The 17,517-nt window shown below is 46.2% G+C and overlaps 1 protein-coding gene across 1 annotated transcript; it reads left to right on the forward strand.

Annotated features, from left to right (window-relative positions):
* The first annotated feature begins 102 nt into the window (after positions 1–102).
* LOC142563754 (uncharacterized) lies at positions 103–2,282 on the forward strand. The gene is made up of 4 exons (XM_075674359.1): positions 103–331; positions 431–607; positions 793–937; positions 1,444–2,282. The coding sequence occupies exons 1-4, from the start codon at positions 138–140 to the stop codon at positions 1,654–1,656; spliced, it is 729 nt and encodes a 242-aa protein (XP_075530474.1). The 5' UTR covers positions 103–137; the 3' UTR covers positions 1,657–2,282.
* Positions 2,283–17,517: the final 15,235 nt, after the last annotated feature.

Below are 17,517 nucleotides of genomic sequence, written 5' to 3' on the forward strand. Positions count from 1 at the left end.
CACATCGGTTTCAGGAATGTTTAAGGCCTCGAGCGCTGCTGTTTCAAATCAGACCTGCAGCGCCACTGCGGCGGCGGCTGGCGAAATGTCCCTGTTCCCTCCGCACAGCCGCGCCTTGCAGCAGCAGCAGGTGGACGATGGCCCCTAGCAGCTCAAGCGTGTGTACGCGGCGAAAACAGTCGACCTCTATCTACTGTTGCGTGTGCGGATGTCATAATAGCTACAAGAACACGGCCGGGAAACTGCCGAAGGTGCAGTTTTATCATTTTCCTTGGAAATCGTACGAGGCTGATCGGCGACAACGTTGGATCGCTGCCGTTCGGCGTATCCGGTAAGCGAGCGCGTCCTGTCTTCGCGCGGTTTCTATCGCTTTCTCTCAAGGTGATATTAACACATTGTTGGTTCCGTTGTTTTCTTTTATTATTTTTAGCCCGAATGGAGATTTGTGGCAACCAGTGCAACGCAAGACAGTCATCTGCAGTGCTCACTTTGTCGGTAACAAATCGAGCACGATTGCCGGCCATCCCGCCTATGTGCCAACTGTGTTTCCGCCGTGTTACAGAAGTGATGCAGTACTACCGGCATCAGAGCTCGACAGATATAAGAGGTGAGTGTTATTAGTAGAAAGGTTACCCGTGAAGTGGTCACGTGAGAAAAATTGCTGCGATGCTACAATTCTTTACGACTTTGAAGCGCGGCTCAACCGATAGCTCAAAGAAATTGTTCCGCCTCCATGAAAACCGAAAATGTATTGCAGTGTTCATTAAGCCTACTTACAGCTGTTTTTTATAGGGTTCAGCGACGTCGCGCAGTGCTTCAAGCGCCGACCTCCAAGAGCGCGATCACGGCGACTGCGGATTCCTTTGAGAACTCCTCGACTGACCTCGCCGACGAAATCATTGCATCACCGGAAGAAACTGGCACATCCGCATCCGTGGTGAGCAAAACTCTTATATATTTATTATTATCACGAGACACTAGCCTTCAGGCATGTTTCGTTTGCATCAGTGGCCTAGCCAGAAATTTTGGATGAGGCACGCCCTTGACACGGAATAGGTGCTGGGTAGACAGGTGTTTACCTCTCGGGCTCGGTGTCCCATAGTAAACAGAAAAAAAAATCATTTGGGAGTGACACTTGCCCTGATGTACCACCCTCTGGCCACACACCAGTTGTGTTTGCTGGATCGAAGCACTGTGTTGTGACTGAATTCAAGCAGTGTTCCGAGGCATTTCATTTCATGCACCAAAGATCATAAGTGGTCCTAATGGCAAGGGACGTGTATTCGATCGCGACTCCATTTAACTAATATCTCTTTACTCAATTGTTTTTATCAACCAAGACATTATTCTTTTGCTTGAGATTAACGCAACATTTCAATGCATTCAAGTTCTTCCCAAGCACTTAAACAAAACTTGACGAGATGCTTTTCTACAACTTTTCAGATGACCCAGACAGATGCGGATTTTAACGGAGGTGTTTGCACTCTGTTCCTCTCTGTGACAGCAGAAGGCGCCGCATCTACACAAGTTTGCCACACCAACACTGTTGAGAACGGTGTACAAGCAAGTGCCTTTGTGAGATCGACAGCTGTTGGTCCGAACGAGCGCAGCTGTGCATTTCTTGGCTCTTCATTTGTGCGACGCATTTTCCTATGATTTCCGACGGACCGACGGCACTGTGTAGTTCTTCTCTCACGCAGTGAACGTGATTAGCGGAGTACAAGTCGCCGCCACGAAGCAAACTACTTCGTTAGAAGTATTCCTGAACGTTTGCTATTCGTCCGTAGCCGCAAAACAGCAAGCGGGGCTCGTTTTGCGTTGCCATTTTCACGCGCCGACATTCACCGCACACAACATGACACAACTTCGAGCAGCGCGCCAGGAAGGGAACAGGGACAAAATGCGTGATGTGGCCGCATTGGCGCCACCAACTGAGCGCACGAGGAAAAAGACTGGTCCACCGGGTACTTCGATCTCGCAAACGACTCGCGATGACTCATATATGGGCCCGACCCTTCGAGGAAGCGTTCAGTTGACAGTGCGAGGACCGCAGTTTCACACATCCGTCGCACTGGATATAAATCCATATTGCAGCGTTCGATGACTGCCGTCAACACAGCGTGTGACGATTTAAACGTGGACGTGTACTGTACGCTTGCGGCACTTGTCTACTCAACACACTCTCGCCAAGTGACGGCACCCAGAAGTGAAACGGGGGAGCAGCGATGAAAAGCGTGCGTGCGCGTACGGCACCACACCGTAGAATAAAGTGACCACATTCCTTCTGGCTTGTGAATTATAACCACCCGGATGCTGCCGCGCAAGTTAGGAGCACAATCTCTGCCCTTGCAACCCTCAGCAAGGGCAGAACCCTACGCAATATCCGCGCGCTCCGATATTCCTCACGGCGGCATGAATCCGAATGGCAACACGTTGTTCAGGAATAAACGCATCGTCCGAGCACAGAGTTCACCCATACCGCTTCCAGGATTCTCAACTGCACTACGAGGGCATATTTCCATCATCGCAACCCTATGGCTAACGCCGGAAGAAGTAAAGAAAGCCTTGGGAGCTATGCAAAGGGGGAAGGCAGCTGGGGAGGATCAGGTAACAGCAGATTTGTGGAAGGATGGTGGACAGATTGTTCTAGAGAAACTGGCCACCCTGTATACGCAATGCCTCATGATTTCGAGCGTACCAGAATCTTGGAAAAACGCTCACATATAATCCTAATCCATAAGGGGACGCCAAAGACTTGAAAAATTATAGACCGATCAGTTTACTGTCCGTTGCCTACAAAGTATTTACTAAGGTAATTGCCAATAGAGTCAGGAACACCTTAGACTTCCGTCAACCAAAGGACCAGGCAGGATTCCGTAAAGGCTACTCAACAATAGACTATATTCACACTATCAATCAGGTGATAGAAAAATGTGAGGAATATAACCAACCTTTATATATAGCTTTCATTGATTACGAGAAAGCGTTTGATTCAGTCGAAACCTCAGCAGTCATGGAGGCATTGCGGAATCGGGATGTAGACGAGCCGTATGTAAAAATACTGAAAGATATCTATAGCGACTCCAGAGCCACCGTAGTCGAGGCACTGGAAGTGGTAAGGGAATACATCTACTTAGGCAGGTAGTGACGGCAGATCCGGATCATGAGACGGAAATAATCAGAATTATAAGAATGGGCTGGGGTACGTTTGGCAGGCATTCTCAGATCATGAACAGCAGGTTGCCATTATCCCTCAAGAGAAAAGTGTATAATAGCTGTGTCTTACCAGTACTCGCCTACGGGGCAGAAACCTGGAGGCTTACGAAAAGGGTTCTACTCAAATTGAGGACGACGCAACGAGCTATGGAAAGAAGAATGATAGGTGTAACGTTAAGGGATAAGAAAAGAGCAGATTGGGTGAGGGAACAAACGCGAGTTAATGACATCTTAGTTGAAATCAAGAAAAAGAAATGGTCAGGACATGTAATGAGGGGGGAAGATAACCGATGGTCACTGAGGGTTACGGACTGGATTCCAAGGGAAGGGAAGCGTAGCAGGGGGCGGCAGAAAGTTAGGTGGGCGGATGAGATTAAGAAGTTTGCAGGGACGACATGGCCACAATTAGTACATGACCGGGGTTGTTGGAGAAGTATGGAGAGGCCTTTGCCCTGCAGTGGGCGTAACCAGGCTGATGATGATGATGAATACGTATGTTTAAATATCTTGTTGCGATGTTTTGTTTATACGTGTAGTGAGCTTTGTTTCCAGTGACACGTTTTTTCCCTTTATCAAGCTGTATCTTCGCATTTGTATATTCCATTGTATCTTCGCATTTCTAATGTATGAGGGCAAGTCAAATAAAAGTGAGCCTACCTACCCCACGCGATAATGATTCGGTTCATTATGTGCGAGGCATGCGCCTAGCACACAGGCATCTCTCTGTACTCACTTGATCCAACATAAAGTCTTCGAGCGCCATCACAGCTTCGCCGTGGAGACGCCACGCTTTTGCATCGACTGTGGTTGGGCGTTGCCTTTACCAAAGCCTATGCGTTCCGCATAGGGATGACCGACACCCCAACCTGTGACCACTGCGGCCATGAAGAATCAATTGAGCATATTTTGTGCGCCTGCCCGCAGTACAGTCCACAGAAGGAATGCTTTCGCCACGAACTTGACCAGCTGGACGACCAAACGTTATCGCAAAAAAGTATTCTATACCTTCGAAGGGACCTAACGTCACAGAAGAAGGCCGTGCAAGCGCTATATTGCGCTTTTTGCGATCTACCGGCCCTTGCGAACGTGTTTAACTGGAACGCCTTTTGTGTGTGTCTCCATGTTTGCGTTTTTTTTTTGTTTTTTAGCGTTTTCCTTTCTGTCATCTTTTTAACCCCTATCTCCCATCCCCACTGTAGGGTAGCAAACCGGAGACTGATATCTGGTTAACCTCCCTGTCTGTCCTCTTCATTCTCTCCCCCCTCTCTCTCTCTCTCTCTCTCTCTCTCTCTCTCTCTCTCTCATTTACAAAAGTGACACGCAGGTATGAGGATAAATGTCCTTTAATGCTCTCATACACTGGGTTGAACATGGTTGGGTGGCGTACTGGACGCTCCAGAAGTTGAGCAGCATGGTGCCGTGAGGTCTTTGACAGCTGAAGGTGTTTCCCAAAAAGAAATTAGTCGCCGTGTGGCTGCCGTGTACATTGAACATTGCATTTCATTGGCCACTGTGAAGGTTGGAGGAAATGGTTCAATGAAGGACGTGAAAGTTGCAAAGACGATCTGAGACCGGGCCAAAGCCATCGTGCAATCACTCCTAACAAAATGGCAAAGGTTGATGAGCTGATGAGACAAGAACGGAGGATAAGCATCGATGAACTGGCAGAGCGTCTGAACATCAGTCACGGTTCGATTCACGCCATAATTCATTAACATCTCGATTATCGGCTCTTGTGTGCGCAATGGATGCCCAAGATTTTGAACCACCGCCAGAAGACGGAGAGGCTCGGCGCTACCTTGACTTATCTGATCTGGTATGAGAATGAGGGCGACGACTTCTTGTCTGCAATTGTGATCGGGGCCGAACCATGGAGCCACTATTACGAGCCTGAAACACGACGGCAAAGCTTACAGTGGAAACATTCCAATTCATCATCCCCAAAGAAAGCGAAGGCCGTCATTTCCACCGGAAAGGTGTTGACTTTTTTTTCGATCGTCAGGGGTCATTACTGATAGAATTTGCTAAATCTTGAGAATATCAATTGTTTCCGATATTGTGAAACGCCGGATCGGCGGCGTATCGCAATCAAGAACAAACTACGTGGAAAATTGTCGAATGGGATCATCTTGTTCCACGACAATACCCGTTCCCACGTTGCTGATGTGGTTAATACAAAACTGGCAAAGTTCAAGCGGGAAACGCTGCAACATCCGCCATACAGCTCAGACCTGCTGGCTTGCGACATCCACATCTTGAGGCTAGCAAAAAAACAGCTCAAGGGTACCAGATTCGTGTCGGACGATGACGTGAAAGAGTCAGTTGCAGGCTTTTTGAAGCAGCAACCCAAGGAGCTTTATGAGACGGGAATTGCGCGACTCGTACGTTAGTCAAGGACAAATGTCTAAATGCTCATGGAGGCTACGTTTAAATAAAGTACCCTCTTTTACACACATTTCAGACACATTTCATTCACATTGGCTCACTTTCATTTGACTCGCCCTCGTATATTATACGAGGGCGAGCTTTTTATACGTGCTCTCTGTTGCGACTATAATTTAGGTGAAATTACTCACGATACATGACCGGTGACAGCTTCTCCTGCGTAATACATTGGAACAAATGACTGCGTCATTGAGACTTTTCACTGTCCATTACATATGTACAACAATGTAAACAAGGACCTTGAGCGACAAAGTTTCATTAACATATTTGTCCTCAACTTGTTCACTTCATGGCCGTTACATTTTCCATTTCAGTGGAATGCACTGCTTTGCTGGTTTGGAATTGATGTAGTTCTAAAGATCGTGTGATATTTTTTTTTGCTTATTAAACAGACAAAAAACATGGGAGCGTTGATATCAGTTATGTTGGGCACAATTTTTGGCACGTACGAGTATATTAATTCTTTTATGAAAAAAATACATATTTTACTTCTACTGACAGTGCGTAGCGTTCAAGAATTCGTTTGTAGCATGTTTGGCAATGGCAATGCGGTTATTATTCATATATTTGATCCCTAGACAAATTATTCTAGAGGAAGCTTTAGCTCGGGCCCAACTCCGACGCGGCCTATTAAAGTACATGTAAAACGTAGAAACGCTTTTCTGAGATAACACCTGGTCGCATTAAATGAAATTTGTTGCATTTGAGAGAGGAAGTTGAATCTATAGTGTCTGTTGGAAGCGAAATTTCGATTTAGGGCTTGAACTTTGTTAAAAATTTTTGAAAAATTCGGAAGTTCAAAAAAAAAATAGAAGCACGAAGTTTACAAATTATTAGCTATGCATCAAGAACAGATATCGCGGTTCTGTAAACGGCATCCATTAGACCATTCAAAGTGGACAAATTCTGTATGTCAATTTGTATCTTACGTGAATTGCTTATGTTATGTACAAAGGTTCTGCAGAAGCCGTATTTCCATAATACTTATTCTTTTGAGATTCATGTGTAACACATCAATTTTGTCCGCTGTAGATGTACTACTAGATGCAATTCACAGAATTGTGATATAAATTTTCATTGCTGATTTACAGAGTTGTAAACCTCATTGTTTAGTTTTCCGAAAATTTTTTATTCTTGCCACTTTTCAATAAAATATTGACGACTTAAATCGAAAATTCGAAAGAAACATTCACTAGAATTTAAGTTTTTCTTTTAAATGCGATAAACTTCGTCAAATTTGGTGCAGCGGTTGCGGAGAAAAATGAATTCTCGTTCTACATGTATTTAGATAGGAGCATCCGACCTAAAGTTTCCTCTTTAAGAGGCTCTAGAGGATAGATGGATGGATAAGGCTGAACCCTTTAAATCGGGTGACGGCACACGCCACGTAGCCGTGACTAATACTATATTTTGTACTTAATGCAGGGTGAAATTTCACTCTTGCCTTGATTTTAGCCACCCATCAGATAACCTCTGTTTGGTTAGTTCTACCCGCTTAAGGTGTATTTTCCCTCCACGGTCCCTATCCCAATGCGTTGAAAAAAATCCACCCTGTTGTACTTGAACTGTAGGGTGAAGCCACTTACAGAAAAGTATCACGTGTTCAGTCGTTTCCTCTTACTCTCCACACGCACCGCCCCCTCTCTGTTTCTTTAAATTTTTTTCTTAACCGATGTTTCTTGGTTTGCTTCCGTACTGTTGTCCAAATATTTGTGACAATTTTCTGGTTCGCTTCCTCCATATTGTGTCAACATTGCTTATGTACAAGTAACTGAAAAATTTCCTTGCCCACCGCTTCCTGACCATTTCTCTCAATCGCTCCTCAAATTCTATCTTGCTGCTAGCTTCCCTGCCCTCAAATGATGTCCATCCCATGTCACCCTGCACTCCCTGATTTGGTTAAAATTATTTGTTGGTTAAATTATTGATTTGGTTAAACCAGGGGGTTTTACGTGCCAAAAGCACTTTCTGATTATGAGGCACGCCATAGTGGAGGAGTCCGGGAATTTCGACCACCTGGAGTCCTTTAACGTGCAGTTAAATCTAAGTACACGGGAGTTTTCGCATTTCGTCCTCATCGAAATGCGGCCGCCGTGGCCGGGATTCAATCCTGCGACCTCCATGCTCAGCAGCCCAACACCATAGCCACTGAGCAACCACAGCGGGTCCTGATCTGGTGTATTTCCGTATGCTCCCAAAGCAAGCCCACCTAGCTCTCGTTGCTTAATATCCAATCTTGCTCGAACCTGTGATCTCATGCACAGGACAGCATTGCTGAAAGTAAGACTAGGGGCCATCACCCCTTTCTAAATCCCTCTCACCACCTCGTGCCTACTGTAATTCCAATAAAAAAAGTGCCCTATTTTTCATCGCATGCAGCTACATTCCTGCTACCTCAAGTCCTTACATATTTTTCCTCTTCCAATAGGTACTCAGCCGCATTGTTTATCCACACGCCGAGATATTTGTACTTATCCACTACCTCCAGCGTAAACTCCCGTATCCTATGCTCGCTGCCCTGATTGTCATTAAAAATCATCACTGCCAAATTTTCATTTCTAAGCTTTAAACCTAACCTGTCTTTGTCTTTACCGTAAGTGTCCATAAATTGCTGCAAATCTTCCTTGCTCAGTGGCGTAGCAACAGGGGGGGCCGGGGGGCCGTGGGCCCCGGGTGCACGGGGCCAGTAGGGGGGGGGGGTGTCATATACGTCGGAAGACACCCGAAAATTGTCGATATCCTCGCCTTCCTCGACTACAATCAGGGGGGGGGGGGTTGACAGAAGCGCTAAGGGCCCCGGGTGCCACACGACCTAGCTACGCCACTGTCCTTGCTGCCTGCCATAAGTACAATGACATCCCCGCACATCAGTCCTGGTAATAACTGTTCAATCCCATCTCCTTGCTTGAAAAAAGAAAGATTGAAGCCAAGTCTATTCCTCTCTAATTTGGTCTTTAATCCTTGCAAATACAACATGAACAACAAAGGTGACAGAGGGCACTCCTGCCTAAGCCCCCGCTGTATCTTTATAGGCACAGATACCTCTTCTTTTTCTTCAATTTTATAAGCACCTTGTTTATTTTATAGAAATCTTTTTAAAAGATTAGTTACTCCATCTTCCACCTCTAGTGTGCCCAATATGTCCCACAAATCCTCTTGGATTACATTGTCATAGGCTCCCATAATATCCAGAAATGCTAACCATAGGGGCCTGTGTTCCGTTTCTACTATTTTAATACAATGTATCAATTAGAACAAATTGTCCTCTAACCTTCTTTGTTTCCAGAGCCCATTTTGCTGCTCCCCCAGCACCTCCTCACCCTCTACCCATGCCTGCAGTCTGTCCTTTACAATCTGCATCACCACCCTGTAAACCACTGACATCACTGTTATAGGACGGTAGTTGTTTCAAATGGGATGATTCCCTTCGACAGTTTAAGAAGTTATCACATTTTCTGTCTACATCAGCTTCTTGATCACCCCTCTGTTCGGAATATCTGAGTTCCCTGGATGCTTCCTGAGGTTTATCTATGGCCTTCTTAGCCTCCTCATCCCTCCAGCAATCGGGTTTCCATCTTCTTTTCCCTTTGGGCCCGACTTGTACCTTAGCAAGCTCTAGCTCAAGTAGTTCTGTTAAATTTGCGTACGTCCATTCTGTTTTAGTATCCTCAGAAATTACTTCCTCAATTTGTTGGGTTACAATTTCCAGCTGCGATTCCAAGTAAAATATCTCCATCTGGTTTTTCGTCTTGCCTCCTTCCTACTTTCGTTTCACTTCTAAAACTCAGCATGATACATCTGTGATCGCTACCCACACTTCTGGAGCCCTATCATCTATGTTCATTACCCCTAGCCTGTCATACATCCTACGTGACATTAGTGCATAATTTATCGTCGACTGCAGGCTCCCTACCTCCCATGTATGTGCCCTCTGCACTTCTCAGTACTGTTACATACACGTAAGTCATGCCTTTCACACATATCCAGCAGCAAGTTGCCTTTTGAGTCTGTGTACCCGTGCATATCTTCTATGTGTGCCCCCCTCCCCCATTCATATATCCTAGTATATCTATCTCGCAGCCTCCTCCTAGCTCATACTTGGTATGTATTCTACCATTTTTTGGTTTCCTCTTCGGCATTTGCTCCTGTCCATAGGTATACAAAGTCAAGGAGTGCCTGCTCCCCTGCCACTTCCCCTTTTGGCCATAAATGTTCCTTGCATTCCTGTTTGACTCTTTGCCAATTCACACTTCTGTGAACGAATGCTCCAATTCCACCCCCTTTCTGCTGCCGTCTGTTCTATCGCAGTGTTCCCATGTATAGTCAGGATCACAGGGTGGTTGCTCCATCTCCCTGAAATGTGTCGCCACAAACTCGTATGCCATCAGCTCCTCCTGTCTTAGCTGCTGACCTATCTCCTCCCACTTCAGCCTCTTCCTGCCACCTTGCATGTTAATATACGCTATGTCTGAATTACCTTTGCATTGGTGCTCACATCTACTTCTTCTCTTACAGATGTTTCCTGAATCTTGGGGCCTCTGCGGATCCGTCTTTGTCTACACTGGTGGCCTCAGGGCCCTGCGTCCCTCCAAAAAAGCCGTTTCTCGGTGGCTTATCCTACTACCAACCCTCCTGCCCATGGCACCACTCTAGTGAATGCCATCCTGTGCAAAAGGGTAGCAGCCAGGCTCCGTACATGTCCCAGTTTAGCTCCATTATGCCATACCCCCGTTGTCGGCTTAGACCGCTAATGACATGGTTAGCCTCAACCGCACTCCTTTCTATCCCGCTAGACTGCCCTCGGGCCTCTGGAATTGAGCATAGGGTCACATGCAACTTCGCAGAGGCCTCTCTGAGTTTACGCAACCCTACCTCCAACTGTCTCTTGAGGTTCTGGCTCTTTCCACTTAGCACATCGTTGAGACCAACACGGTCTTCGTCTTCCATGTTGTCCCATACCACCTCCTGAGCTTTGGCCATTGTGTCAACCATCCCGGACTGGGCCTCCACCTTGTGGGCTCACTGTACGTCTCCGCGCACGGCGTCGCCAAGTGGCCCCCGAGAAGTGGAGCCTCACGACGCAGCACGACGGCGCACGGCGGTAGACCCACCGAGGTTTGAGCACCGAGCCGAAAGGCCTGGCCGGCTCTGGCCGTACGCATGGGCGCTCTCCCAGGAACACAAGGCGTCCTGGACAGTTAAGAGGTTTATTGATCACAAATGGCCAACACGTACCAGACTGCACCCAAACACACGGAGTGCACTCGGCGCCCGCGGTTCCCGATGGCGAGGGAAGGCGGGTTACACGCCGCGTCGAACAATGGTTTGCGCACGCGGGCCGAAATGCATTCACAAACACAACCTAGCGCTTCCAGTCACCGACAATGGTCTGCGACGGTTCGGACACGCAAAATGTGACGCACTGAGCACCTGCGACTACCGCAAGGGCGGAACGCAGAGCCACTCAGCAAGCCACACTTACGCAAGCTGACAAAGCACGTGAACGTCCCCAGGCCGGGGGCGTTGGGGACACAAATAGCCGCTCACGTACCTTGCAGCTTGCCTCTCGTGATTGGCGCTCGTCCCTGCCGCAGCACGACTCCCCCGCGCACGGCGATCGTCCCCAGTCGGGGCTTCCTCCCTACGTCACGCCCCACGACCCAATCGGAGGGCCGCGTAGCATGACGTCGCGGGACGCGGCCGCGGCGCCCGGGAAAAATGGCGCGCGGTCGAGGGGCAGGCATTTGGGAGGGGTTTTCCTCACAATGGCGAATAAGTCCGGAGCCTTAGGCACAGCAACGACTGCGCCCCGGTAGACCGAAGGAGCTCCCACAACCTTCACCCGCCTGTCTGCCCTCACTCTTGTAAAGACGCCCTCCTCAACCCTTGCTAGGTTGGAGTTCCCCACCACCAGGACCCTTCTGCGCTCAACTCGTTCACCTCCAGCCTGCAATTGCTGTCCTCTAGTTCGCACTAACTGGCCCTCCACCTGCCGTACGCCAGTGTCACGCGGCAACGGGCTCGCTGCCGCCCGTCCCGCGCATGGCAAAGCAATGCCACCTGAAGGAAAGTCTTGGTGGCGTAGACGGAAGCAGGGAAAGAGAAGAGAGGCGAAACTTCGCGCACGAGGAGGGTAGGCGAAGGCGCCGGAGGTGCATTGGGTTGACCTCCTCTGGCAGTTGAACCGAGTTCGTCTCGTGATCGCTCTGTCACCATCATCATCATCCTGGCTACGCCCATTGCAGGGCAAAGGCCTCTCCCATACTTCTCCAACTACCCCGGTCACGTGCTAATTGTGGCCATATTGTCCCTGTTAACAATCTCATCCGTCCACCTACTTTATGCCGCCCCCTGCTACGTTTCCCTTCTCTTGGAACCCAGTCCGTAACCCATAATGACCATCGGTTATCTTCCCTCCTCATTACATGCCCTACCTATGCCCCCCTCCCCCGTTTCTTTTTCTTGATTTCAACTAAGATGTACGATTAAACGTGTGCGGGGGTGAGCCCAATGTTGCCAGATAGTACAGAGTGACATCCAAAAATTTGGAGGACGCCTAAGCTTCGCCTTCAAGAGTAGAACGTGATAGCGTTATCGCACCCCGTTCGCACTGCCCACTCATTCGCTCGGCATGCTCTTGACGAGACGAAGGGGAGAAGCGGGCGAGTGGCGCGCCAGCTGTCGGTGCAGCGCCGTACATTGCGAGGAGTGGGTCTTCTGTGTTTGCCGCAAGATGGCTCTGCGTGTGCGCCAAGCGCAGAAGAAATGTAGCGGAAACGTACTTCGCTACTAGTTTAACTACGACTCCTGTAATTTACATGCTCATAATTACCGATATACACCGCAGTATGGCTTTCTACGGCACGTTTCCAAGGCAACACCGCATTCACTAGAGGCGCTTTTCTCCCGTTTGAACCATCGAAATTTGCGATGTCAATTCTCATTGGTTCCCATCAGACGTGTGGAATTAGGGGTCGATCCATTCAAACTAACATACATATCGCCCGTACACTTCTTCAATACTGTTACGGTTCCACTGAGCAGCTTGCAATGCTCCAGGTAGACCTTGCTAAAGCTTTTGATCGTGTCTGTCACTCCTATTTATTTTCTCTTCTGGAGCATGTCAATGTTGGCTCCGTTGTGCTTAAAGGCGTTAAGCTTTGCTATACGTGTTGTACTACTCGTTTGGTTATTAATGGCCAACTCTCTAAACCCGTTTCCATCTGCTCTTCAGTAAAAGAAGGATGCCCGATGTCCCCATTACTATTCGCCCTTTATCTGGAACCGCTATGCTTAAGCGTAATTCAGTCGAGTTACATCCATGGCTTCAATATACTGGGTAATGAAGTAAAAGTCTTAGCTTATGCAGATGATTTAGCGTTCTTCTGCACGGATAAGTCCAGTGTTGAAAAGGTGGTATCAACAATAGAGGATTTTGGCAGCTTATCAGGAGCGCGAATGAACTCCGCAAAAAGCTTAGGCTTGTGGTTTGGCTCATGGTGCTATACACCAGAACAGCTTGCAGGCGTTAAGTCGACCGGTGTCCCGGCAAAGTATCCTAGCGTGCCGCTAGACGCATATCAATTAAGCGCACACTATTGGAAAGAACGGGTTTCGGCCCTGCAAAGCTACGCCCAGACATTCGTTCCACACCGACTGTCTATTTTTGGGAAAGCCGAAGCCTGCAATAAGATCTTGGCACCAAAAATTTACTATGTACTGCAATTTATTCATTGTGCCATGCTCTACATCCAACGCTTTCACCGAATCTTTGCAACCTTCGTATGGTATTCAACTTTTGAGCCCATGAGGCGAGACAATATTTTCAGGCCCGTTAGTGAAGGTGGGCTGGGTTTAGCACATCTTTATCAGCGGCAACTAGTGCCTCGTTTCTTCTTTTTTCGCGATACATCGCATCCTATAATTCATGCAAGTCACACTTGTTAATGCGTTACCTGATTTAATTGTTTCTTCCAATTTTTCTTCGCGTTTATGCAAGAAGTTCATGCAACAAGTTTACTTAGCGGTTCGTTTCATGACAGTTCGGCTTTCCACTGAATACTTGTACCCTGTGTCGCGTAAAACGTTATACAAAGATTTATTGTCCACCCTTTTTCCGCCTCCATTTTACCGATCACTATACATTCAATGGCCAGGTCACGATGATCTAAAGCGAGTTCGTAAAATGCATATATCCCCTTGCTGCCAAACATTCTTTTGTAAACTTCATAGTGAAACCATACCGGTTAAAACATGGCTACAGAGAAAGGGTATCTTTGTCCCTTCTGTTAACTGTCGCCTTTGTGACGTGCCAGAGACGATTGAACATTGTTTTATTAGCTGCACCGACGCCATACTATTTTGGGATGTCCTCCAAAGGACTTTAAAGAAAGACTTTGAGATTAACGCTCATACTGTGCGATACCTGCTGCCGACCTTTGATAACAGTACACCTTTTGATATGTTTTTTCTCATTGGAATGCACAGTTTGTGGAAAACGCGAATGATGGACCGAAACGCCGAAACGGTTGTACCTACAAGGGTACATTTCATCCAAATTACACTACACCTAAAGCAGGTTCATGATGGACTCGATACACAGCCGGACTGGCACCCCATTTTGGTGAGGTGCCTATCCTTACCACCCTTCTAAAGTGAGACCAACATTTCTGCCGACAGTATGAACCATGGCTTTTCTCTGTGTGACTTTCATTGTGCTCTCCATTGTCTGACTATTCACAACTGGTGAACGTCGGTTTGTTGCTACTGAAATAAATACCATGAAAGAAAGGAAGAAAATCATGGCTGACTGGTCGCGTCTCCGTCTCGCACTCCGGCGACCCTGGTTCGATTCCCACCCAGCCCATCTTGCAAGTTGTTTTTATTTATGAATTGCCTTCCGGGATTTTTCGCTCACGGCCAACGCCGCCGTCACCGGCTTTTCTGCGACACGAGCTGTTCAGCATTGTCGCTTTAAAACATACGGATATTATAGCCCAAAAGTAGCCAACCATGTAGTCGGGCCCGGTATCTTGTAGCCATCATTTCTTCTAGCGTAAAATGGCAAAAATAATGTGTCATGGAAATAAACTAGCAAAGTGTTTTTTTATTTGCAAGTAGAAGTGCTAAGTGAAAGCATCAAACGCACGACCAAACCACGCGTTTGACTGGACCAGCAGGCAGCAAAGAAAGTAAAATGTGTATTTATATATGCAAGCATCAAGCATACGCCCAAGCAAATAGGTTAACTACAAGAGGTAAAACACACGAAAAAAACATATCAAATACAAATCATTCGTCATCGTTTCCCAGTTGCTAAGGTATAAAATTATCTGAAGATCTACAATAAAGGGTCCCCCATATCACACCTTCAAGGTTAGGGACCGTAAACCCCACCAATTATCACATATATGTAAACATCCAATATAAGACAAACAGTGCCTAAAAATATCACGTAATTCATTTCGAAGTGTGTGGACTCATGAAAGAATAGCAAAAACACCATTTGGTTCAGCACATAAAAGCAATATCAAATTTATCCAAGGCAGGCTTGGTTCGAAATCGTTGCAACACCCAAAGTGCTCTTTCAAACGATATCGCACATGCAATATTGCTTAGAAGGTGCGTGCAGCTCATTTGTTACGATGGTCTGTTTTTATTTATTTATTTTATTTTATCTACAAATACTGCAGACCCTATCCGCGCCCAAGCAGGAGTCATTGCATCAATAGTAATAAACAAGGCTGGAAATCGAAAAATAGAATACAGAACAATAATAAAAATATATAAAATATAATATACAGGAACATCGGCCTTTGCAATTTAGACTTATCAACAATAAATACGATATAAGAACAACAGTTGTAGTTTGCAACTTAACAACAAAGTACTGACAAACCATGGACAAACAACAGATCACTCAATTCAGCATTTTCTTTTATTTTTTATTACAAAACACAGACGATGATTAATTCATTTCCTTCCCTATGTGCATGATGTTATTAATTAAAAAAACATTCACAAGATGAACGAACGATTGTGTGGTATTAGCGTTAACTAATTCTTGTGGTAATTTATTCCATAATGAAATAGCATGAGGAAACAGGAGATATTGTGGCATGCTAAGGTGACTGAATAGTTTCCTAACTGTTTTGTTGTTAGATAATGGTGACCTGGCTGAATGCCCTCTACTGCTGCATTCGATACGGAAAGCGCATAAGCGTATAAGCAACCGCCGACAAGTGAGGAAAGATCGATTTGCCTGCACTATTAGCGCTTTTCGCGACTGCTCGCCAGAATTCATTCACATTATCGCTCACTTCGAGAGATGGGTATACATTGGCATGCGAAATCACGCATTCGCTTTCTAAGGTTGACATGCTGCACGATATTTGAACAATGTAAATGATTTCTTGAAAATAACGAAATGGTGTGTCACTAATGCAGCTTAAAACACAGTTTTTGACAATTCTTGATCCGCATAAGAATGTAGCCCAATAATAGCCATATAGCAAACTAATCTAAAACACAGTCAAATGAAAATTTGAGTAGCCAAATTTGGCTACAAATAGCCCAATCTGGCACACAGGTTGGGCCGACTCTGGCGACTCAATCCAGAACCACCTAAACTAGGAGAAGGCCTCGGCACTCCTCCCGTGACGTCACCACACTCATCCCGTCCGCCTCCGCTTGAGGTGCCATCTAAAGAAATAAGAAAGCACAATCCTGCAGCATGTTCGAGGGAATTTATTTGCATCCAGGATAAATTTAGCACTGGCATGATTTAAGAAACTAAGACAAGTTCTTTCAAAGTCAACTTCGGCATTCGGAGCACAGCTGACAATGGCCCCCATAAAAGAAAATGCACTACAGAATTTGCGTCTAGAAAGACGATGCGCCGGAAAAACATCTTTCTTTTTTCAGTCTGTCACAGACAGCTGTACACTTCATATCACACATTTTATTTGCCATTGGTTTCCACTATCACAGACTGACATTCGAACACACAACACTCGCATCAATAAAATATGGCATACATCAACCTCACTAGCTTAATAAGAAAAATCTGCTGAACTTCACAATGCTAAATAATTTTAAAAATTTTCCAGAGAAGTCAAGACAACATAGCACACAGTTCATATATTGTATGTATTGTAGCATACACATTCGCGAAAACAGCTCACATCGTTTTCACTTGAGGGTAATAAACTTTCTGTTTTTCCCGTTATTCTTTTCTTTGTTTATCTTGTCGTTCTTGAAGGCTGCGCAATTCTTCAACAGAGTGTTTACTGCTGGCTTAAGGATGTTCTTTAACTTTGACTCTTGACTGTGACCAGTTGCACAAGTGTCAAAGTCCTCACTGTCACAGAGCAAATATTTCATCACACTTGGAAGTGCAGCTCTCTGATTACTCTCTGCATGGAACATATTCTCATATTCTTTGCCTGCAATATGTTCTAGCGCAATCTTGGTGCGCAGCACCACATGAACGACACATGGCTGTGGAAACTTCAAGCCGCCTCTGCTCATATTATCAAGTCAGCACATGCTCACTGCGTTCAAGCTGTCTCTCAGTAATTGTGAATAAATCACAGCAGTCATTGCAATGCTGGTGCTTCAAAGCAGCATAGGCACAGTAGCCAGCGATGTACACCAATGCCGGCATGTCTTCCCGGGGCTTCTTTAGGTCACAGCTTCTTAGCTTTATGTTATATTTGTCAATCAGCATTTCAGCACATGTCTCTTTGCAAGTGTCAGTGGATGCTGGCATATCTGTCAAGATCAGTGTGTTCTGGAGGCGGATCTCTGCCTCAGCTTCAAATACCTGTGTGATCGACACATTGTAATGGGACCCAC

The sequence above is a fragment of the Dermacentor variabilis genome, chromosome 11 (genome assembly GCF_050947875.1).
Source record: "Dermacentor variabilis isolate Ectoservices chromosome 11, ASM5094787v1, whole genome shotgun sequence".
Taxonomy (NCBI): domain Eukaryota; kingdom Metazoa; phylum Arthropoda; class Arachnida; order Ixodida; family Ixodidae; genus Dermacentor; species Dermacentor variabilis.

Excerpts from the sequence above, each read along its gene's own strand:
- LOC142563754 (XM_075674359.1), top strand. The coding sequence starts at position 138 with ATGGCCCCTAGCAGCTCAAGCGTGTGTACGCGGCGAAAACAGTCGACC. Across the intron at positions 332-430 it reads GCTGCCGTTCGGCGTATCCG|CCCGAATGGAGATTTGTGGC; the intron begins GTAAGCGAGCGC and ends TATTATTTTTAG. Across the intron at positions 608-792 it reads GAGCTCGACAGATATAAGAG|GGTTCAGCGACGTCGCGCAG; the intron begins GTGAGTGTTATT and ends TGTTTTTTATAG.